Genomic DNA, 25,606 nt, shown 5'->3' with positions numbered 1-25,606 from the left:
AACTACGCTTCCACATGCCCTCCAGTCCCAATAAGGCCTAATCTACACTGAGATGTTGCAGTTGTAGCAGGCAGTTAAAACCAATTTAAAATGCTTCCAGCATTTTAGTGCTTCCAGGCATTGAGTGTGTTTACAAAAGGCTTGGGGACAAAGTTTGAAGGGAGAACTACGGCCAACCCCATGCAAATTGTAGACCCGTTAAAATGGGTACAGCTCACAATACGTTTAGGAACTTAAATCTAAAGGACCAAAAACTGGTGAGAAAGAGATGAAAAACAGCAGCACTGAAACTAGAAAGAAAGACAGCGGGTCCAAGAATCCAGGCGAGTCTCAAAATGAAATGAGTCTATTCTATTCTATGCACACTGCACCAGGGGAACTGTTACAACGCTATACTAAGTACCAATCGATAAATCACTTTTTCATCGGCATCATGATGGGAACATGAGCAATATACACGCTGAAAAAGACTGTGTGAAATGCCATGAATGTGAAAAGTTCTTATATTTATATGTGGCATGTACTGACACTCAGCAAGCAGAAATAGCACCTTGCACAATAAAATCAAATTTGAGGTCATTTTGCATTGCAACACTTGAGTGGCTGGCTTTGTAATGCCAAAATGTGGCTCTGGAGACACATACCAAAGTGGGAACTGCCACAAAGCTGATTCTCACAGGATACACAGTGCATAACTAATTTATTAGACCACCACCCAGAGTAAGGTTTATGACACAGCCGCCCTAAATTAACAATATTGGTAACTAACAAATGTTTGTGTTTGTTTTTATAATGTGTGTAACCCTTTAATCAAAATATTTTAAATGCTAAGGTATAATTACAGTAGATATCCAATCAATTTACTGAAAAAAGACAAAAAAAAGACAAAAAATGATAAATTATTATTTTTTGATTAAGTGGCCAAACTACAGTTCATTTCCTGATCAGAAAAAATACTTTGGCTGGATGTCATGCTTGATTAATTTCTGACTTCTCACTGTAACAGCTCAAATTTGGATACAAAACTGTGAATTTAGTTTATTTGACCAATAAATAACTGTATTTTTTTAAATCTGTAAACAGGTTTTTGACAGATTTATAAATTATTTGTGTTTTCTTGTTATTCATGACAAATTTGTTAAGCACTGCATTTTACCAACACATTAATGACACAGTCATGATAATTACAGTCTAGAAACTTTAAATTCATTTAGTTTTAATCAAACTGAAAGTCAAGATTAAAGTTAGGTGCAGTCTGACATAGAGAAAAATACTCTTTCTGAATTCGCTACTGTACTTTTTCATTACAGTGGATACCTTAGGCCACATATGTACCCGGTCTGCAATTCCTCCAGTGCTGAAGTGGGCAGCATACACCTACAGGTGTTGTAGTTTATATGATTAAGAATAAGAAGGACGCCCAGGTGCAAAGGAAAATCTACATGTGGAAGACAGTGACTAGTGCAGCTACATCCATAGCTCTGCCCTGACTCATTGATTAGACAGGGTATTTACGCTTCTGTTAAATTTTAATGTGCTCATAACTCTCCGTATGATTTGATATGATACATATGGAGTTTAAAAATAATATTTTCATAATGGGTGTAGTCTGAATGTTCACAAACGTTGCACTTATAGTGATCCTATTATAAGATGTTCTTGATAAAATTGACCAAAAAGCTCCCAGGAGTGGTCGATACTAGCTGCTAGTATCGACCACTCCTGGGAGCTTTTTGGTCAGTAACTGGCAGGACTGACTTCCAGCCAGGTGAAAAACATTCTCCATCTTTACCCTAAATTCAAAATGTACCAGAATGATGGGAAGAAGAAAACGCATACAGAAGATCTGTAAAAGCTCATCATTGAAGAATATAACATCATCTGTAAAACATAGTGGAGCCAGTGCAATGGCATGAGCGTCAATAGCTTCCAGTGGCATCAGGTCACCAGTGTTTATAGATGATGTAGGAGAAGACAGAAGCAGCAGGTAAATTCAGTAACATATAAAGATTAACTTTCTGCTCAGTTACAACCAAAAAGTTAATTTTTCACATTGTAACTGGTCATTGACGGAAAATGGTGAACTTAATTTAATTTGCTGTTTTGGCATTGGGATTAAAGATGGTGAGTGTGGTTGTTTGCATTAAACATGCATTTAACTTGCATTAAAGTTTTCATGAAAACCTAAAGACACTGCTTATATAGTCAAGCAACCACAACAGCGAATGAAGGAGAGCTCCGACAAATGGGAATCTGAACATCCTAACCAAATACACACATAACTTCTAGATTTCTGTTTACATCATACAACATCTGTTTGATATTTCCACATTATTAGATCAATGCATGATATATTTGCATTCTACATATTTAAAGAGTCCCTAGAGTGCTGTTTTCCCCTGTACTCCTTTTTTACTTTCTGGCTTTTTACATGAGGGGTTATGACAACTCAGGGCTATGTGACCATATAGCAGCTGTAAAGTGGTTGAGGCTTGCCTCATTGACTGTGTTTACTGGTCTTAGATCAGAGGTAGCGATATGTTAGTGGGTTATATGGTGCTGGGTGCGAATGTTTCTTATTAGAGAGGCAGCAACAGACGCAGGCCTGGCGGCACTAAAAGAGGTGGGGGTGGTGGGTAGAATGCAGTAAAAAGGGTGGTAAGCTCAGTGTCAGACTGTACATGGGTACAAACCCCGACTATGGTATACTATGTTTGGACCAGCAATCTAACAGTAACTTGTCAATTAGTATTTTACATGCAGATTTGTGTCTTTCGTCAACACCAGACAGTGTCTTGGACAAAGCTGTTCACAAGTACAGAACAACCAACTGATCTTCAACTCAAACAGACTAGCCTCTGATGATGTGACACTCACTGTCAGAATCTTTGTAGACTCCAACTACAATAAATCCACCTTGAACCACAAATCCTTGAACTACACATCTTATCTACCCCACTCTGACTACTGTACACGTTCACCATATTCATGTCCTTATCTCTGAAATCCCCTGTTATTTAATCCAGGCAGGTGCATCAATGTGTCTCTCAATCTCTCAAGGTAACAGGCATGTCACTAAGAAATGTCAAACTTTGTAACGATTTCACACTTCCGCCAACTTGTTTAGACCGTTGAGGAGTTTGTGTTCTGTTTCAGATTCTGCTTCTGGCATTTGGGGGTCCTGTGAACACATGAAAGTTCACCACAGCTTTGGGTGGTATTGCATGTTTAAGTGACAAAGCCTGCTGCTGTGGGAATGATCACAGTTACTCAGAGGAGAGAGAAGCAGTCAAGATATGGATACAAACATCTGCTGAGGTTGGGAAAGTGTAGACCCTACTGTCAAAGATGGCAATCTCAAGCTATACTACTAGTAGTAGTTACTAATAGTTTCACTGAGCAGGAAAGGCCTTGTTTGTTATAGACGAGCTTATTGCTACATAATTTATATTTTAAATTTAAAAAAAATTATCTTTCAATTCTATAAAACATTTTCCCCCAAAAAAGTTGGAAAGAATTGTGTAAAATATGAATACAATAAACCACAAACATTGTAAGAACAGCTTTCCACAAATATCCTCCCTGCTTGTTCTTTAGAATGGACAAAAGTCCACCGATGAGCAAACATTTGTAAGTCTGACAGACAACAAATGAAGTGTTTCTGGGAGAAATGTTGTTTCTTGGATAATATAGGCTTATTGAATAAAACAAAATGTGGAATTGCTTTTTGAAAGGTGGGCTAAAGACGAGATGGACTTTTATCAGTGTATCTGTAGTGGTATGGGGATGCACTATTGCAATGAAACTTGTACATGTATGAAAAAAATATACACAAATACACAGGTTTTCGAGTCATTGAGATCAAAAATCTCAACGCTTAGACACCTTATGTTAGTCTTTATGGTATTTACAATGAATACATTTGTTTTTAACAATACTAAAAATCCAGTATTTTAATTTCATTTAATCTAATTTTTCTTTAACCTTTTTGTATCTGAGTGTGTGTGTTTGTGGGGGTTGGTCAAACTTGGGACACAACAGTGTTCTTTAACTTTATCATTACAATTTTTTACTTTATGTTCTTGCTGATTTAACTGCATACTACTGTAGACCATGATTAATAATCAATTTGTCATAAGATATGTGTGTGACATAACAGTTTCAAAGCACTGTTTATTGTACTCTGGCATTCAATATTGTATTCCGGATACTCTGTAGTAATTGCTTCATTATCATGACATGATGATCACAGTTTCTTGTAACTCTACTGCCCTCCACATGGCAGCATAATAGCCTAATTCAGGTGGTCATATTCATCCAACTGCATGAATTACAGGAGATAACAAGAGGCCCACTCCAAAACAGACGCCAGTGACAGCCTCCCTCTCAATATGTAGATTTCTACAATTATCTCCAGCATGGTGGTGCAGGCAGAAGCTGTGTCTAAAATGCACAAAATTAAAGATCTGTGTTTCTACCCCACAATAATCAGCTACTTTTTAATATGCAAACTACATTCCGAGGTCTGTGGCGTTTAAGATTCAAGATTAAATTTGGTGAAACTAAAGATGAATAAAGAGTAGGGAGGAAATCAATGTTACTGAAGCATCAACAAGCCCTCTGTCTGCAGAAAGCTGTCTGCGGGTGGGAAATAAAATGGTCAAAAAGTCATCAATATTTACCTACCTTCATGTCCACCTGCCTGTCTGACACTTTTTGTTTTTTCAGAATGAAAGAGCTGAAGCATTCCCCGCACATGGTCCTCCTCTCAGCATGATGCTGTATGTGCATGGTTTTTTGTTTTCTGTTTTTCACACTGCCTCAGGACTGAGGACACAACTGGATGGCAGAGAAATGTTGAAAAATTAACCAGAGACACCCAAGACAGGGAGAGGAAAGAATCAAACACTTTTCTACTACTTTTGTGCCCCCTGCTTTCTTTGCTTGCCCTCTAGCAAGTTGGAGCTCAGGATGAGCAATCCGTTCCCCTCCAGTATAGATCAGCTGGGGGTTTCAGAATTTACTGGGGGCTAGTCTCTCTTTTACCAAGAGAAGCAGGAGAGACAATGGCTTACTGGCCACGCTAGCATTTTGTTGCTGACGTCTGTATTGACTGTACTTTGCAAGGGATAGGATTTGTTTTATTCATTTTGCTCTGAATAATCCACATCCCCTCAATAGAATCATGTGCTGTTCCACTGCCATCATAAAGATTATTTAATTTTACATCTAAAAAAAAAAAAAACTTCTTTAACCCAAGTCTTCACTCATTCAACTAAAGAAACCTTCATGTGTTTGCAGCAGAAATTGAAAATGTCAGATTATAACATTGCTCATGCTACATCTTTCTTGCTTTTCTTTTAAAAGCTATTTCCAGTAACAATGTCCCTCACCTTACACATCCTCCCGTTCACATCTTCTCCCCTTTCCAATCTCATTAGTTTGGGTTTTATGCCTTAATCTACAGAATGAGGACAAAGTCATGGCAGTTATCTTCAGCAGCCAATGTCTGCCTACCTGTAATCCTTCTCAAAGTCCCCGGCTTTCTTCCAGCTCACAAATTGGCCCACAATGCTTTTATGCAAGGCCTCCATCGTAATGCTCACAGACGACAGCAGCCTTTTTTCTTCTTCTTTTTTATCCTTCCACATAAAACTGGTTGAATAGATACATCTTAATCTAGATCTCAGGACAGCAAAAAGCCACGATGCAAAGGACACAGGTCTTATATTTTGCAGTCGCTTGCAATGTTACGTGATGATTGGCAGATATCACTCCAGCTTCCCCGCATTGTCTTTGTCTGTCAAAGACTCAAATCTCAAGACAGTATTCAACAATGTCATGCTGTATGCACACTATGAGTTTGATTAATTAGTTATACAGAATGTAAAAGAAAACACAACATTAAACACATGCAGAATAATCCACTTGAAATGAGTGTTAAGACAAAAAACTAAATCAATGAATTTATTATTAAAAGTTAATTGAGAGGGGGACTTAAAGGTCAAACAAGTCGGTCTATTGGAGGAGGGCATAAGGGGGTTAGCTTTTAACTTAGCATTTTTATTGACTCTGACAAAACAAAATGAGCGGGCTCTGTAGGATTGTGCACTCTGCATTGGCCATTCAGGCCTTCAGAGCCCCATTGTAGTACTTTGAAGAGAATGAAAGGAAACCCCACTGGTGGAAATGCAGTGGAACAGCCCCACAACAGGCCACAACTGTTCCCTTATGCATGAAAGGCAGTGACATAAAAGACAAGATGGACTTCTGAGGTAGGGCCAAAAACAAAAGCAACAAAAGTGCTGATCACGAGGGGATGACACGACTCGTCTCAGCAGAAGGAGCAGGGAGAAAAGGGGCAGGGGACAATAGCACTCCCAGCCAAATGACATGTTGAAGAATTGAAAAATCCACACAAGAAGTGTCTTCTCAATTCACTAAACCCACAAGAGCTGGGTGAGTTGGCTGGACCTTGGTCAGACTGAGTGTGTGTGTGTGTGTGTGTGTGTGTGTGTGTGTGTGTGTGTGTGTGTGTGTGTGTGTGTGTGTGTGTGTGCGTGCTGAGGAGGGGGGGGGGGTGAAACAGCCCATGGCTTTTCTCTAACTTTCTTTCCCAAATCTTTTCCTGTTTTGGCAAACAACTTGGCAAGGGCAGAGACAGACTGGGGTGACGGCTTTAGTCTGTACACACCAAACCGAAACCAAACCAAATCAAAGCGTGGTGGATTCCTCTCCCACAGCTTCCGTTTTGATCTGTTGGCTGTCTGTGTGTCTGATCTGTTTCTGTTTGTGTCCTAAACACAATTATGCTACTGCCCAACCTCCATGGAAACAGTCAGACGGACACAAATGTTTGCTTGCACTCAAAAGGATCCTTGTTTTTAGAGCAACAGTGTAATGGCTGATATTTGGCCCAGCATTTCACAAGTCATACTAAATAATGCTTCGTTAATAACAAAGCTAGATGATGCTTTTGAGCCTGAATACATCTAAGCTGAAAAAAAGCTGTGTTTTTCCCAGTACATGAAATACTTTTCTTCCATCAATATGATGAAACACAAAAAAGCCATGTGTGCATGTATTTGTGTGAGACAATGGGTTAGCTCAATTTAAAATAAAAACCATGATTAGTGCAAAATGAATGCAATTTTCATAATCTGCTCAAGTTTGCATAAATTATTAAATAGCTTTCAAATGTATAAACATTGACATTTCATCATTTGAATAAGAAATCTTCTGTATTAAGTCACATTTATTCTTTTAAATCAACGGTTGGCACTACTTGTTAAGCCAAACTCTAAACACTGTACTCCACAAATGAAGGCCCTCCTCCACGATAGCCTGAGGCCTATCCCACAATTCTTCACACATACCCATGGGCCCTTTCACTGGCCATCACCCTGTCTGATTAATGGATCGATGTGGTAATTGATTAGTGAAGAGGAGGTGGGAATAGTAACATAGGTCAAACGTCAATAATGTCCCCCTGACAAAAGATGGAAGACGTAAAATTTACCAGTGATAGCCTGCAGCCAGACCTCTACCCATCAAAAGCCCTGGCAGGGCTAACATAAAGGTCCCCAGCACATTCTCCGGTGAGCCCTGCCCTCCCTCCTCACAGCTCCTTTTCTCTTGGTAATGCTGTCTGTTAAAGTGGCAGGAACCATTCTGGGAGCTGCTTGTCAGCTCACCTTCATAAAACAAGCCGTAAAGCAGCAAATAACAGGCTTATATGGCTTCATTATACTGGCTATGCAGGATCACAGCCCTAGGCTGAGGGGTGAGGGGTTTGTGCTGGTAGCGGAGAGGCGGGGACAATGTTGGCAGGACAGCATAGTTCTCGTGGAGATTTGTTGTCGCATCGGCTGTCACCATGTCCATGTTTGCTTGGGATAGGGGGAACACTTGACCCCTTTCAACCCTGTATTACCCAAAATCCCAAGCTAGACAAACAAAGAGGTATGACTCAATTTGGAAATGTTGTGACAGCTCCATCTAACAGGACTTCTTTAATGTATCTTTTTTCACTCTAATACTAAAGTAGAAATATTCCATTTTAAGCATCTAACAAATGTTATGCAAAATAATCACCAACCATGGTTGTGTACCTGAACAGTTAAAGAATGAAGATAAGGAGAGGGCCAGATGGAGCATGCATCTGCGACAGTAAACCTTTGGCCACACAGGGCTGGATATGAGAGACATTCTCATTTATTTAATGCAAATATCTAAAGGCTGTTTCACAACTTGACAGCGAGGGCTAAAATGCAATCGGTATCTCGTGCCGTGTCCCCAAAATATTTCTTCTTTTCTTCAGAATCAGCCATCAGAGGTCCATCTCAATAGAAGCAACAGTAGATAGGTGTGCTTCCCAGTATAACGGTTTGCTTCAAAAGGAAATTTAGTTCCTTTCAAGAAAATCATTCCATGTAGATATATGATAGATATGTGTATATATTAAGGTTCAAAGCAAAGGCAAAACTATAGATGCTCTGCTGATATTAGTAATTCAAATATGCATATGCAAAGGCTTGAAGTACATCTGGTGGACAAGCTTACACGACACTCACCAAAGTGACTGCCTCATTATGTCATCTTCCCAGTCACAGTCATATCGAGATCAATTACTTAACGTTTTAGTGATCAGCACTAAGAGTGAGCGGCATTACTTGTGATCACTCCATAGTTAATTGTCACCTCGATCAACATTAACACTTTCTAACATGCGAACCAGAAGGGGGAAAAGGGGGAGCTGACAGCACACTCTATTCTGAGGCTGACACTTGTTCTCTGAGGGGCGTTTTTTTAGTGTCAGGATTACAGTGCTCGGAAGAAAAGAGGCGGAGGAGAGGTGGGGAGCCTTCTCCGCAACTCATGTCACTAGGTTTGTGTCACAGTAGCACAGGAAGAAAAGAGAGATATGGGGAAAGGTAGCACTGATTGGCATTTACTTTTTCGCTGCCTCTCAACCAATGGGAAACCAAGGAAGCTAGCATGCACGACATCATCTTCCCATGACAGCATCTCATGGGCCAAATTAATCCACCTCCCACCTCGTTTGGCTGCATGATAGATGCTGTGGCTATATGATCTCACAAGACCTAAATAGGCCTATCTGGAAGCAAACGCCACAAGGCAAGGTGAGGTAAAAGGTTCAGCGTAAAGACAGTGGCACATATACACACAAACACATCCACACACTGCACAGCATCATCTACACATATTTGGCACCAGGCCAGAAGGATTCAAATGTGTCACCGCCAAACCATATGGACACACATATCTGAGCTAATCTAACAAACACTGCAGCACACAGACACATATTCTAACCAGCACACAGACACACATATCCTGACTGCTAAACAGCATTGCCATCTTGAGCCCTGTGGATCACTGGAGCCACGTGACACCGTGGAGCCTGAATGCATTAATGCGGGCAAGGTGGCTATACTTTCCATCTTAGCTAACAGTGTTACATAATCGTCCATTATATGAATGCATTAAGGGTATCAATTCTGCAGGTGAGAACACTTGTCCCTGCTCAGCAACACTAGCACCTCAAATTAACTTCAAAATAAAACCGCACAATTTGAAGATGAAGTTGATGACATGATACCTGGTCGACTTTACAGGTGGAAAAGCATTGGTTAATTTTGCTGCAGAACAGAGTGAATAACGCAGGAAAGCACTTATATGGGTTAGCTTTAAAAAGAAAGCATGGTAGCAACAGACCTACTATACAAGCTCTTAGGCTGGGGTGTGTCTGGGTGGATATGAACCTGGATATGGATATGACTGGGACAGTAGATCAGAAGGTAGATCAGAGCATTAGGATATTTGGCCTGTGATGTGATATGTGCGTCTGGTTCCTTGCCCCCACCCATTTACCCGCTCGAGCCCAGACACAACTACACCCCCATACCCCTCCTCAGACCTCAAAAAAAAAAAAAAAAGTCTGACAGATGGGTGTACTGGAAAGATCCACTCAGGAGACCAAAACATACTAAGGCGTTGTCTGTCTGACGTTTGGATTTGGAGGAAACTATAACCACAGAAAAACAGGAAAGGGAAAAAAGGGGACATCTGTGGTATTTGCCTTATTTTCTCTCTTGTGGGATATGATGTGTTATGAGAGAGCATTGAGTCTTTTGGATCATATTCCATTTAATTAATGAACCCCCCCATGTACAACATTCACACCCCATCTTCAAGCTCCATCCCTGTAAGTTGCCTGTGCCCCCAAGTGGTCTAATATAATAACTGCATCTTTTTTTTATTATTATTATAAATAAATCTGCTTCAGCAAACAAGACATCTTTTACTATAAATTTGACCTTTAGATTCAAGATCCTAACATATGTATACTTCAAAAAGCACTGAGAAAAAGGACTACACATGAAGGGCTTTTAGATGGTGCACTATAAAGTACTTCTCACTGTGACAGAAACGGTAAGCAGTAAACCAGAGTTGAATGAAGATTTCTCATAACAGAGTGAACATTGGTATTCTCTCATAGTCAAATGTCCAAAGCCAAAATCACACGATATGCATACAGGACATCCCTCTTGTATACATGAAATTGGTTCAACCTGTCAATTTCATCAAGTCACAAGATGGCAGAATGATATCTGACTGTGCTATTTATGAGGCACTACTATATTATAATTTGTCCACGTCAAAGCCTGAATGGTCAGTCTCTTTAAAGAGGAATTTTAAGTAATAAAGCTGATACTCCCCATAGTGTTGTAATGACAGACAATTCATTCTTTTAACCAACGGGGATGCCTTTTGCCCTCGACTTCTGCCCAGCCCCGAGCCTTTAATTAAGACTGGCTTAGGCCTGATTGATCCTGACACACCAGGAAGTTTCTTGAAAATCTTACTGCCAAAACCATGGAAGTATTATATAGGCCACAACCCCCCAAAGCATCCCAGAGCCCCTCCCTACATGCCACATAAAAAGGACTGTAAGCTGAAAGCCCTTCTAGTTGGTCCAGTGGGACCCTGCATTAATAAGGTATGACTGTACATTTTGCATCAGCCCTGAACGACAACATCTGGATTCTCGCTTGTCTAAGTAAGTGATTAGAGTTTTTGGCAAGTATAAAAACAAGAAACAAAGTAAACAGGGGCCAGAAATACACTTCTTTCAATCATTTTTCTTAAGTATTGTTTTCACTGGATATCAAACTTGAGATTGCAAATTAGCTACAAAACTATTATGAAATTATTTGCTAATATAAAGCAAGTTGTATCCGAATTTAATACACACATTCATTTATAACCTTGTGAATTCCAGCAGTTTCTCCTGAACAACAGACCTAAAAACACCACCACATCATTAAATCAACAACACATTTCCTGTAGCAAAAGCTGTGATGCAAATAGGAAGCTGGGTAGTAAGATTGTCAGAGCTCTGTGTTCGGCAGGTGTTGCGCACCACATGGAGAGAATTCTTGTACCGGCTTTCACCGCAACACAGCCACTGATGAGTCAGTAAACCCCATGAAAGTGCAAGAGCTCTACAAACGCTGCCTTCATTCCATGGTGTTCCCATATTCCCCCACACCAGAACTGTTTGATAATGTAAATTTTACAAATAAAGTAGATTATATGCAGATTAAAAAACAAAAATAAATAAAGTACAATACTAAAATGTCTAGTTGACAAAAGGATGAAAATGTAAATAAGGTTATAAAAAAAAAACCAATTACATCTTATATCCAATTTTTTTCTTTGCTGAATGTAGTCCAGATGAACTCCTTTAACCTTCTACTGTCTGACAGAGCCTCATGAAAATTCCTACAACATAGATGTGAGGATGGGACTGATGAATCAAGGACACTCTCCACCTGAGGACCTTCCGCATGTCTATTTAAGTCTGTGTTTTGCTTTCATAAAACACAGTAGGTAGCAATTAACACACATTTCCCTGTGTACCACAATTGGGTTTGTTCGCTATTTACATATTGTGGTGATCTGACGCCAAACTGCGTTTTTGTTTTTCTTCTCCTTTTTTAATCTTTAAATGAGTGTTCAGCTCACACCTACATCTAATCTTCCTATTTACCATGGGGATTCCCTACTCTTTCTAAATGTGGCACTGCTAAAAGCCAAAATGGCAGCTTCCTTATAAAGAAGTGGCAGAGTAGGTCTCCCTTTGCTCTCAGTGCACCCGTTAGCTTAGCACCTATCGCTGGCTCTGCAGGTAGTCTCGATCTTGTGGAAAATATGGGGAGTCATTTATTCCACGCTGTGCAGACCTTAAATCACCTGGGAACTATGGCAAACACTAGGAGTCATATACACACTTCTTTTCCACATACCCAGAACCGATGCAGCTTATACTTCATTATTATTTTATCATATTTTTTGGATTTTCCCGACAAAGTCTTTGATTTCGATTTTTGCATTGTGTTTGTAATGCACCGTTTATACTGCGGCATTCACTGTGTGTGCTCCTGCTTTGTACCATGCTTGGTTCCCTAAATTATAGTGTTGGTTTGGTGTTTTAATGTACGTTTCATGGTGGAGTGATATTCTAAAATCTTCAACTCATTTGGGGGAATAACCTAGTGAAAGATCTAACTTTGTTAGCAATCACATCAACTGGTTCCACAAAATAAAAAATTAAAAAATTAAAAAACCTAAGAAAACTGATACACTATAATTGGCAATATATATTGTCTATCAGTACCTAATAACAAAGACATTACTTTTTACTCACTTCACTCTCTACATGTCAAACAGCAGTTTGTAAGATAAAGAAACCATAGGAGTTCTGAAACTCACCAAATCTGTTATTATACATTACCAGCACGTTGAGTGCTGGTTAGCCTGCTAGCTTGAGGCCTGTTTGTATATATTACTCCTTATTCTACCTGCTGAACCTTTAATGTCTGTAACTGTTTTGCATATTGATGTAAATATTTTACATTTATTTTGCTAATGGTTACTGCCAAGATGCATACTTTTTGATATGTGTATAAGTTACAATTAAGATTTGTATTAGACAGTGTAATCTTATTTAAGAAATCACACTGTAGACACACAGCATGAATAGAATTGTCACAGTATAGCATAGGGGTGGGCGATATAAACGAATTATGATGGAAAAAATATAAATTTGGCCAACAATAGAGATTTTGACTATACCGCTCTATCGCGATAGCGCATGTTGATGATGTCATCAAGCTGCGCCTGTTTTGGTCGAAAGCATCGCAGTGGCTACAACAATTATCATCTGCAAATTATGCTGAGAGTCATAGCAAAGAGATGAAGCACTTTTGAAATATGGGGAAAGCCGAAAACTGCGCTTCCTCCACTTCCGTAACATTGATTCATTAATGTTGAATTCTCTCGCAGCTGCTCTATGTTGCAGTATATTAATAACTAACCTTGTATTGTGGATGAATGATCTCAGTTGTTCTCCTGACTGAAGTTTGGCCCGTGTATAGTATCCTGCTATACGATTGCATTTGTCCCCAACCACCAGAATCCCTCGCGTTAACTTTTATCGAGTGGAAAAAAGTTGGCGTTCATCCTCCAGCTTCACTGTGCTAATGTTATGCTAACATCAGTGTTGGTCAAGTTACTTGAAAAAAGTAATCAGTAACTACTGTTTACTGATTACTTCCCCCAAAAAGTAATCTCGTTACTTTACTGATTACTTATTTTCAAAAGTAATTAATTACTTAGTTACTTTTTAAAAACACGATTTACAACCTGAAGAGGTGATAAAGCGATAGATCTTTCAGCGCAATTCTACTTTTTCTACATAATCCATCATACAAAATGTAATCAAATGGAAAAGTCTCTTTTTTTAAACTTGTTTTATCAGTTTTAATCTTTTAACTTTATGCATCAAGCAAAAATTTAATTATATGCAACATTCTCTGACTTGAATAAATTAGTTTAACATTGAAACCTATTTTCTGGACATTCCAGCACATAAAATATTTTTTTGTGTGTGTTTACACTCACTCTTTCAAATAGATGCAAGTAAAACACAGCAGAAAATAAATAAAGTCAAAGACTCAGCGGTCCTGTTGCTCTATTTTCACCTGTAAAGCAGGACTGCGGTAGGCGGAGGTTTACCCTGGTGCAGGTGTGCCGCGGTCAGTTGAAGAATCCGCGAGTTTCTCTGTGAGTTTCCCATTACGTCGTTGCGCACTCGGTGCTTGCTTGGAAGTTTAGGGGGTTTTTTCGCTGTAAAAAGAAGTTTTCTTCCCACGCACGATGGACGCTAATGTTTTTGTCACTTTTTATGGAATCAAACTCAAAGTAAGGTCAGTACTTCCACGCTTTAAACGCTGCACGCTCATACTCTCTCCCACAATCGATATGTGATCCATTGTTGATCTGCACACAGCTGTTGTCACTAACGGCGCACTCGCTTACGTCACTGTCGTGAGACATTCTCGCAAAAAATCACGGTTTTAGTAACGCAGTAACGCAGCGTTACTACGGGAAAGTAACGGTAATCTAATTACCGTTTTTGCAATAGTAATCCTTTACTTTACTCGTTACTTGAAAAAAGTAATCAGATTACAGTAACGCCTTACTGCCCATCTCTGGCTAACATAGCTGTGTTGCTAGCAATCACGTAGCACAACATTATATACCAGGTAGTCCAACTTCAGTAACCCTGCAAACCCCACTGCTGTTTAGTTTTCTGTCTTCATTATTTTGGAAGTGGTAGCAGAGCTGTACGTTTTAATTAGTTTCAAAAATCTCTCAGTCAGAACATGGTATGTCATGTTTAGGTGGAAACTAGTGAGCCAACTTCCCGTTAACTTCTAACTCCGTTAAATTTAATAAATTCTGTTTTCATGGATGCCTGGGTGTTAAACTTAATTGTTACACCTGGTAAAGCAGCAACGCTGATGATTTTATTAAAGATGAAAGAATTTAGACTGTTTTTAACTCTCAGTGTTCATTTGACTTTGGGACCTGAAGCGGACGGAGTTTTGGACCCAGATTACTCCGCGAAGGTCCTCACTACGGCAGCCGTAATGCTCTGACAATCCATCAAGCAGTGCGGCTTGCCAAAGTTGTACTAAAACATTTTTTAACAGATTTCTGCACGCCAAAATCGGTTCGAGGTCAGTAAGCACAACCAGAATTCACACATAAGGCACACTCTCGATTTTTGAGAAAATTAAAGGATTTTAGGTGTGCCTTATAGTGTGGAAAATACATTATACAGAAGAAAAGAATATATCGCGATATATATCGTTACCGCACATGCTTCAAATTATATCGCAATATGAATTTTAGGCCATATCGCCCAGACCTAGTGTAGCATACTGTGAATGTTCTTTAAGAGAATAAAGACATATGTCTAAATGTGGACTAAGACTATTGTTATACTTGCAATAACTGAAGCAGTAATAATGTGTTAGTAGATGCAATGCTTTGAAAAAAAAAAAAACATTAACATAAGCCCAGTTTCAATGTTAAAGGTCACAGGGAAACATCAAGACCCAGCCTTGGACTATTTCTCCATTAAGGGTGTGGTGTGAGGGAGGGTGGGAAATAACCAGTGCCCCTTCCTTCCCTTACTGGGAGGATCATGGAAACTAAACTCTGAGTTACATTTTCACTTTGTTTATCATCAACTTGTGTCAGGACCACATTAAATATTATACAGGTTATAAACTCACTTAAAATATTAAATCAGGTCTTTTAGGCATTTAAATATAAAAGTGATCATTTTTTTACTCAGGGAAAAAAGTATATTAGAACAGTATATAACAGAGCTGGTAGCACGTGGGTATCCCCTTTTAACTGAGTTGAGGACTTCAGGTTTAAACTATATTGTTACTAATAGTACATGCATTTATTGTTCTTGGTGTTAAGTTGGTTGATCAGATTTATCATACTAGAAAGGCTAGCTTCTAAAAACATGGCTGTGTGTTAATTCACACTGTACAGTAAGTTTTAGTTTTAAAACAGCCTTTATTTGCAGCAAGGACCATGACCAGTGACACTTTTGAAGCTGGACAAGTTGGACGAGTCACCAGTCACTGCTGCCCAGTTTCATATAAGCCAATGTGTCAAAAGCAGTGACAAAAACATCCACGTTTGTAATTGATGCTGAAGTGATTGCGTGCTAATCTGCCATGTGTGGATTGCAGAAAGAAAAAAAGAGAAAACTTCCATGCAAATATCCTATCATAATTTAACAAATACAAATATCGTGTGATCACATCACATGAGGTCAAAATCATGTTACGTATCTTGCTAATGATAATCACAAGAAAATAAAGGTTTCTGCCAAACTTCATGTCATTGAAAAAAATGTTTTTTCATTTTCTGCTAAAGGCCATAATTTTTTCCCTCATATTTCGAAGTTTATCTCTGAGTGTGGCTCACAAAGGCCATCAGATGGATTTTTGACTTGAATCACTCTCAAACAACTGAAATGAGAGAAATCCAACAAGGAAATGAGATCCTATTTCAACAATTTGACTAATACTGCTACTGCAATAATCAAAACTGCATGTGGCCAAAAAGCTGTACTTTAACCACATGATGCTAATGTCTATTAGCACAGTAACAAGTCCCAGGACCAATCAACATCTCATTCCAATTTATTTGGTGTGACCATAACAACATATTTAATTGAAAGGTTTCAAAAAAAGCTCACGTCTTCCAGTTATTTTTAGGAAATTCAATAGACCTTACCCAGGGCAACCTAATGAAAAAACTAATATTCTTTAGCTGCTTCATTTTATAAATTCTACACTTACAATTACTGTTGGGTTTTTAGAGTTTGTTTTACAAATCAAAATGTATTTTAGTCACTGAATTATTGAGAAAACAAACTGCCGAAATACATGCAATGTTTAGGACAGAAGTAGTGGTGGTATCCCAGTAACTTTGATGAATGCTCAACACCCAAAAGTCGCTTCTGCTTTTACCCAGCTGTAACATATGAATGTGCCTAAAAGGGATATATATTAGGGATTTAATTTACTTTTGCAATTAGAAGAAGTAATGCCAAACATATTAATATAAGATGCCGAAAGAAAAAAAAATCACATAATTAGGACTTTTCTCATAACTAGTACATAATAGCTGCAATGCATCATGATATAATCTTAGGATATCAATGACTATCCTGGTTAAATCCAGTCTAAGAATGACGTTCTGACTATGAAAGCAAATCTGGGACCCAGTGCTTCAGTGACAGTATTATTATTGGTGATTTCTGAACACAAAAGAAATGTAATGCCAAGCTTGAAAGTTGTGAGCATAGTAAAACTGATCCAATGCTGAAATCGAGCAATAGCAGGCGTCAGGTACAGGAAGCCATTAAGAAGATTCCATTTGGAGTTAGCAAAAGTTTCCTGATCAGTGCAGAATGGGTGTTGGCATGTTGTTACTGGAAATGTCTGTTGATTGACACAGGGCATGAGGACTGACGTGCTGTTTTGACTGGACTGCTGCCTAAAGATCAAAGTGTTCCACAAATGTTATGATATGGAAATCTTTATAAATCCACAGATATATGGTCATTTCACAAGGCCGAGTTAACTCTTATTATTTATCCAATTCCTGGTGAAGTTAAGATTCAGAAATGTATTTCAAAGATACAAAAATATTTTAATGGAAATTCTGACTTATGAAAAATTCTACTTTAAGCTCAGAAATCTGAAAAAAAAAAAAAAAAAAAAAACCTGGCCAAGTATTCACTTCGGTATTGGTTTCAGGCTTTTTCCTTCCTTTGGGTCCCAGTAAAACAGGATTTCAAAAGAGCCTTATCACCGTCATTCTCTTAGAAAAGAACACAGTAATGGAGACCGGATGTACAAGCTTACACTAGGTTAGGCTAACATAACGAGGAGTGAAGAAATGCTTTGAATGATGCTTTGAAAAAGGAAGAGCTCCTGTATCGCCCCCCTGACCTTCCCACTCCACTTCCTTCCTGAGAAGTAAAAGAATGCTGTGTCAGGTTTTATGAATTAGTAAAGACGTGTATTTTAACTTCCCCATAGCAGATTCCACAATTAATTCCCGCATGCTCCTGTGAATTGATTACAAATAACAAAAATGTAATGGAAAAATGGCATATTAAATTTAATGAGTTAACTGAAGCCTTCTTTAGACAACTATTATAGGCAACATTTTTGAATGTTTGCTTGCATTGGGCGATGGGTTCTATACTACAGCAGTTTTAAATCAGACTAAGATCCCACACCATGTAAGACTTTGTGCACTGCTGAGAAATAAAGCTTTTCTTCACATACACTTTGAGCATCTACAGAAAAGTGTGAAACCTGAGCGTGTTCCATGAGTTGATTTTACTACATGAAAAATCACAAAAACAGTGCTCATAAACCGGTACTGTGTATTTAAATTGCCAACAAATAAATAACTGAAAATATTAAAACAGATCAATAAATGAAGATTAAAAAGAAGCCAAACAATAAAAGTGACTTTTCAAAAATGCTCTACGGTCATTTTGTCAAAGTGGATAAAAACTTCTGTCCTATGCAATACTTTGTCATAAATAAATAACAAAATACATCAACAGAAAGACATCATGGTATTTAGAAAATGAAAGCGTAAAACAAAGTGGTTAGTGATATGTGGTGTCTTTTTGCAAGTGCAGTGGGGTTTTGGTTGGTGGCAGAGGTGGTAAACACATGGTTTTGTTTCTTTGGTATGGTTAAATTTACTAGGTTTAGTAAAATTTCATGGTTTGGGTTTCACAACTTTTAGCACTTGTGAAAGGTTTTCTGCCAGAAAGACAAATTTCTCCCATTTCTCCTCCATTTTCATGGTTTTCATGGTGTGGCCTATTTAAATCACAAACAGGTGGGTCCTATGTGCATTAACAGTTTTACTTTTACTACTACATAGCCATGCTACAGTATTGTTTAGTCTGTCATTTTAGTGCATTAGATGGTTGCTAGGCAACATGATGATCATAAAGCATCATTCATAAGTCATGATTTGTGGATAAAAATGTGATGCCATTGTTGCCAAATTAAAATAATACAATACTTTTAGAAGTTGTTGTAGTTGCAAAAACACTATGTTGGTCATTGGTTGCTAGGTAACATTATACCATCTAACAGTGATACAGACAACCTTCAGGGGGGCTAAAGCTACACCATAAACTTGGAGGTGATTTGCAGCAACTGGTGAAAAGACAAAACAGAAGGTCCATGAATTCAAGCAACTATGTGCACAATAACTGCTGGCGATGGACGTGGATAAGAAACGCTTTTCTCAACTTCGAGGCAAAAGACTGAAGTAACTACCAATGAGAGTCAGAAATACCGTTGACTGACATATAACCAGGTAGCCATATTTCACCCAACCAGAGCTTCTGGCAGAAATGATGACTCATTTCAGCATGATGACACACAGCTTGACTCATTCATTATTCTTGTCTTAAATTTTAGATATTCCAGGCAGCTGGAATATATTAAATTGATCAGCCATCAGCTTCAAAACCAAGTGCAATGACTAAACCTCTCCAGTGTGTTTGCAGCTTATGATGTACCTGTGTGACAAATTTTGTTACTGCCATCCTGATGATCTCAGAGATTTAATGTATTACAGCAAGATAAACCTCCGTGAATTTAAAATGTTTAGGGCAATTGATTTTTTTCCTTTTAAGTAACACTGCAAAATGACACGTCACCACCACTTGTGGTACTGCCGCTTCCACCTGAGAAACTTGGTGGCCTGGGTTTCAATAGTTTCTGTCTTCCCCAGGAACTAGAACAATATCATTCAGCAGGTTTGTGATCAATCTTTCTAAATCCTGGGCCCTGTTTCAGGAAGCCGGTTTAGTGGAAAAACTGAGTAAGTATACCCTGAGTTAACGAAAACTCTGGGTTTTCGGTTTCACAAAGCGAGTTCAGCTGAAGCCTGAGTGAGTCACTATGACGACACACGCCGTGAAGCTAACCTGCCCCCTAGCAGGTTTACTACAACTAACCCTGACTGTCTCCGCCCCTTTGTCGGAAACCTGACAGTAGGAAGTGTCAGACATGGCGTGTCCCTTCCTTGAAGAGCCAGTAGATCGTGAAGCCCAAATTCTCCGCAGAGCTCTCCGCCGGGAGAGAGTGATCAGAGCGCGTTTGGACATTTTATCATTTCCTGATGATTGTCTGTGCGAACGTTACCGTTTCTCAGCACAATCTATAAGTTATTTGGATAACATCCTCAGGCCATATATTACGCATGTGACACATCGCGGACATGCTCTCAGTTCTGTACATATTATTTGTATTGCACTTCGGTTTTTTGCAAACGGGAGCTTTCTGTATAATATTGGTGACGCTGAGCACGTTTCCAAGGCTACCGTCTGTCGGGCAGTCAGGAATGTTACAGTTGCACTGAAACGTCTCCTGTACACGTTTGTGGTGTTCCCCGGTCATAGACCCACAAGATTCATCAAAGAGGGATGCCACAAAATTGCAGGTATCAGGATGACCAAAACTTAATTTATGATGTGGTGATACTTGAACTACTACTTAAATTTTACATTTATTTTCAGGGTTCCCAGGCGTGATTGGCTGTATAGATGGTACTCACATTCCAATCATTGCTCCTTCAGTAAATGAAGGAGACTATGTGAACAGGAAGTCTTTCCACAGCATTAATGTACAGGTACATAGTTCCCTGTAGCATTTCAAACTAACAAATTATTTCATCATAGTAATGGATGCTAATTTGTGTTCTCTGCACTGTGAAGATCATATGTGATGCTGCCAACATTATCACAAATGTGGAAGCCAAGTGGCCAAGCTCTGTCCATGACTCACAAATATTCCGTGAATGTACACTGAGCACAAAATTTGGACATGGTGAGTTGAAAATACTTTAAAATATATAAAGACCAATTGCTTCAGGGACATTTGAACTGAAGTGTATCCTTCTGTCTTAGGAGAGTTCACTGGCTACTTGCTTGGTGATAGGGGGTATCCATGTTTACCCTATTTGCTTACCCCTTACTCTGACCCTGAACCGGGCCCACAGCAGCGATATAATCTGGCTAATTGCAGGACAAGAGCCAGAGTTGAAATGACTATCGGAATGCTTAAGGCCCGGTTCCAGTGCCTGCAAAGACTCAGGGTCACCCCAGAAAGGGCATGTGACATTATTGTGGCATGTGTGATTCTTCACAACATTGCCACAATTAGAGGAGAACACTGTCCTTCTGAACCAAACAGCAGTGATCCAAACCATGAACATCCTGACCCTCCCACGGACATACAAGATGGAAGAGCAGTCAGAGACACCATATGTCACAATCATTTCTTTTGACCCATCACCTCAACATGTTGAAAGAAGAATAAACAGATTTTTTGTTCAACTGGCTTTATTGGTCACCTGTGTTTCCTGTACACAAAGTATTAAAAGATGTAAACCTCATAAAGTGTCTCTGTTGCTTCCTCCTCTGTAACAGCTGTCAATGTTTCTTCATTATTTTCCTGTAGTAAAGAAATAAACAACATTGCTGTTCTACTGTAAACTCATATAATCTGTGGAGTATTACTCACAACTGCATGTTGGTCTGGCTCAACAGGAGGCTGCACCAGATGCAGTACACCATCACCATCAACTGATAGAATATGAGGTTTATACAGGTCACTTATAACTTACAAGGGACCAAATGGCAATTAACAAACATACCAATCACCTTACACTTCATTGTCATTATGCTCTCAAAGACAACCAAGGCTGAGGGAAGGCAAAATCAGTCGGAAAATAACTTCACTACAAAATAATCCATTATGGTAAAGAGTTTATCAAATGAATGAGTAGCACTGCAAAGGTGACTGTGAAGAAAGGATGTATGCACATCATGTATTATTTTGAATTTACCCCCTATGTAGGCACTTGTGTCTTGCGGGGTTATTGACTCAGAGGATGTCCCCACAGAGATGCCTTCAGCCACAGGGCGCCCACTGTTTTGGCTGAGGGCCAACTGCTCAGCCTCTGTGAGTGGTGGTGGTGGTGGAGGACCCCCACCTGTTTTTCGGGCCTCCGCTTTTTTTCTGTTGGCTATAACGGGGTCACATTTGAGCATACAGAGTAAGCAAATATGTACTTGTAATGTGCTCAGATAATTTCAATAAGTGCTTACAGACAGAAAATTAATGTAGCCTCTAACTGCAATTGATTTACATGGGACAAACAGACCAAGCACTATGGCTCATAATACAATTACACCTTACCTGTTTGGACTATATTTTTATATTTCATTTTTACTTGCTGCCAGGAACGTTTGGGGCCTGTTGGGTTGCACCTGCGCTCACATCACGTCACAAAATAAAATGTATAAAATAACAAATAAAATAACATATGATAAAATAACGTGTTAAATGGGTGGAAATCCCTAGATCAATGTTTAAATTAACACTCACGCATTGACTCTGTCGGCTATGTTTTGCCATGCATGCTCACTTTCTTTTGCAGCTGTCGCTGTGTTACTTTTTTCCGCGGAATTTGCATGTTATCGGCATATGCTGCCATCAGAATTTCGGCCTCAAGCGCTGTAAAATACATTGACCGCGCCTTCTTTCCCTCCGTCTCCATGGTGACTCACTTAATCTGTGCTCCACTGATCAGGGCTTTATGTATCCTCGTCCGCGCGCTTCACTTGGGGTTAAAGCAACTCCGCGTTGACTGAACTACTTGTTATCAGCCTTTCTGAAACCGAATATTCCAAGTTGGACAGTTCGGGGTTACTCAACCCTGCGTATCGTTTTTCACTCTGAGTTTTCTAAACCGGCTTCCTGAAACAGGGCCCTGTTGGTGGAATTCCATATTAAAATCATATTCTATGCCAAATCTTCACTATGGCAGATTCAGTAAGAAAATGTGCAAATGACAAATGCCTATCGTCCTCATCCAAAAACATAAAGCCAAGTCAGAGGTTATATTCTTCCTTTTCAAAATGTAGCATTTTAGTCATTAGCATAGTAACAAATATCAGTGACATCTTTAGTTCACACCTCCTAGTTGTGGAACAGAGAATTCACTTCAAATACTGTGTGTTAAATACTACAGCAAATATAGTATTTAACAAGGCCTCCTAAAGAAGGAACAGCAAGTATTCCTCCACTTTAAAGTGCATTCTGGCTTCACAATCCAAAGAATAAAACCAAATTAATATATTTCTTCCCATTTATATTTCCTTGTACATCTCTTTTGTTCCTTTCTTCTCCATCTTTGCAGTGGCTAACCCAGTCCAACACAAGGTCCCTACTTTGACTGTGGCTTCATCCTGTATTTTCCAATTATCACCTTTTAAAGGCCAGCTGGGTGCATTCCAAACCATCAGGGGGCAATTCCATTTGCATTGCTCTGAGACAAAGTCATGCACAAGTACTTTCATGCTTAAGTTCATAACAGACAGCCTGAATGGAAGTTATAGGTGCAGCTTAAAGTCATCCCGATAGAATACCTTCAGCCAAGTAAAATGCATGAATGTGAGAGCGGTGTGACTTTTAAATAAATGTTATAAGTTAAAACATTTGCTTGGTATTTGAAATCCCCAAAAGTTTGCAATATAAACACAGCACGCAGCTTCTCCAAACTTTCTCATTTTACACTGATCAATGGAGCTCTCCTGTGAGTGAGACTCTGTTTACAATTTCAGCTCATTATGCTGATTTTATTCTTCTTCTTCATTAACCTGATTTTTAAGCAGCTGGAGAAGTATTTTACATTTGTTTTATTTAGGTCAGTGTTTCACACAAGTTGAAATTCCCCCAAATTAAACGGCTCTTCCCTCTTCCGAAACAACCATCGCATGTGCGTGTATCCATGTTTGCATGCATGTGTTGTTTTGTGTGGTGACGGGTGGGGGAGTAAGGTTTCGTTTGCTTTGCACATTAATGAACACTGCATTCTCTGCCTGCCTTTAGGCTCCTTAATGCTGGCTCTTTAATGCTGGGCTGTTCACTTGTGTAAACCTGTGTTTGATTTCTCCTTTTCCCCTCCCTCTCGGACTGCATATAGTAGCATTTAGCTGTGAATTAATTTTCATGTTTGGATATATCCTGCTGAGGTGTGATGCCAGTGGTGCATAATCAAAATCTGCAACACTACACATTGGTAGATAGGCCTTGTGGGTGTTTTCACTGTGCAGATCTGTAGCTGGGTGGGAAAAAGTAAAGGACAGAGTGCAGTCAATGGCCAACACACAGACACAACAGAAGTCAGCAACAGGACAATGGACATTTAACACAACTGAATAAATCTATTATTTTATGGTGGGATCTGGAGCAAAGGATAACTTTTGCAGTGTGGTGTGCAGCTGTGAGTGTGCCTGTGTGATAATGCACATGTCTCTGGCCGTGGGACAAGACAAGCACCCAAAGCCACAGCTCAAACACCAGCAGCCCTTAACATGGTGTGTCTAATGCTCCTATTTAGCGTTTGGGGTGCAGTGGCGCGTGGACTGAGGTTTTTGGGAGGGGAGCGTGGATAGCACCTAGCCTGACAGCTGTGCCCCAAACTGAAGACAAAAGCCTGAGGAAGTACCGCATCAGCGAAGATGGGACTAAAAGGCATGGCAATTTGCTCGTGGTCTGGCCTATACTGCCATTTAATTCGGTGCATCATCCACCATTCATGCAAAATATAGCCCAACAGCAAACACTTCTTTTGTACACCAGAGCTTAAGCTGGTAGGACATCTTTAACAAACTCTGTTATTTAAAGAACAGGCATCATGTGGTACATTTAGATCAAAAGTAGATACACAAACTACAAATTCATAACAGACTTTCTTTTAGACAAACACAAACAGACAGAACATAGGCCACCTTTTGTGCATCACGTTTTTTTTGTTTTTTTTTCCACTGGAGTTTGTAATCCTTTGATTGGAGGGAGTCTCTTTGTCAATCCATGCACTTCAAAGCTAAGCTAATATACCATGCTGCTTGTGTTTGTGTGTCTGTGTGTGCAAGTCTGCATTCAAGTCTTTAACATTTCACATCAAGGAGCGTTTTTTTTTTTTTGTTTTTTTTTTGCTTTGTCTTTTGTTTAAAAAAAAAAAAACTCGACTGACTGATCGACTGATTGAATAACTGATCGACTGATCAGAAACGAGGCTGTCTGTCAACTAAAATTGTGAGTTTGAGGGCAGAGTTATGCTAAAATCTATTTAAAGCATTTAGCACCCAGGATTAAATTTCATACACATTAACCCTTTATTGCCATACACAGAGGTACCTCCTTTTCTGGGTTAGACTAACAGAAGAAGAGATAATTACTTGTTTGTTGTCACATCAACTATTAGGTGATAATTAGGCTGGGCGAGAATTTTAACTCGCCTAAATGGTTTGTTTGATCTGAACACGTGTTCTCAGATGGATGTCTGAGTATCCTGCATTAATTATTGTAAATTGAAGTATTATCCAGCCTGTTCAAAGATGGATGATGCTGATGCCTCAGTATGCAGTTCTCCTCACTACGGGGTGAAAAACAAATATTTCTTTTGAACCCACATGTCTTACTGTAAGATAGTTTTGTAAGTAAGCATAGGTGGGTGTGCAGATTTTCTCTTATGTTTTTAATCACTGTGGTAGGTTTAGCTTTGGTGTGAATTGATACTAGCTGTGAAC

The 25,606-nt window shown here is 39.2% G+C and overlaps 1 protein-coding gene across 2 annotated transcripts in view; it reads right to left on the bottom strand.

Annotated features, from left to right (window-relative positions):
* Window positions 1-25,606, bottom strand: part of clybl (citrate lyase beta like) — a 69,883-nt gene that overhangs the window by 30,164 nt on the left and 14,113 nt on the right. Inside the window, exon 1 of one of the 2 annotated variants that reach the window (XM_080903299.1) lies at window positions 5,518-5,665. The exons of the other annotated variant lie outside the window; for it this stretch is intronic. Within the exon in view, the coding sequence (XP_080759425.1) occupies window positions 5,518-5,651 (134 nt within the window). The 5' untranslated portion in view covers window positions 5,652-5,665. Of the gene's footprint in view, window positions 1-5,517; window positions 5,666-25,606 lie in introns of those variants that run through there. 2 annotated transcript variants of the gene reach the window in all.

Source organism: Rhamphochromis sp. 'chilingali' (genome assembly GCF_963969265.1).
Source record: "Rhamphochromis sp. 'chilingali' genome assembly, chromosome: 14".
In the NCBI taxonomy this organism is placed as follows: Eukaryota; Metazoa; Chordata; class Actinopteri; order Cichliformes; family Cichlidae; genus Rhamphochromis; species Rhamphochromis sp. 'chilingali'.
Note: the sequence above shows the minus strand (reverse complement) of the source record. Positions and strands in the feature narration are given on the sequence as shown.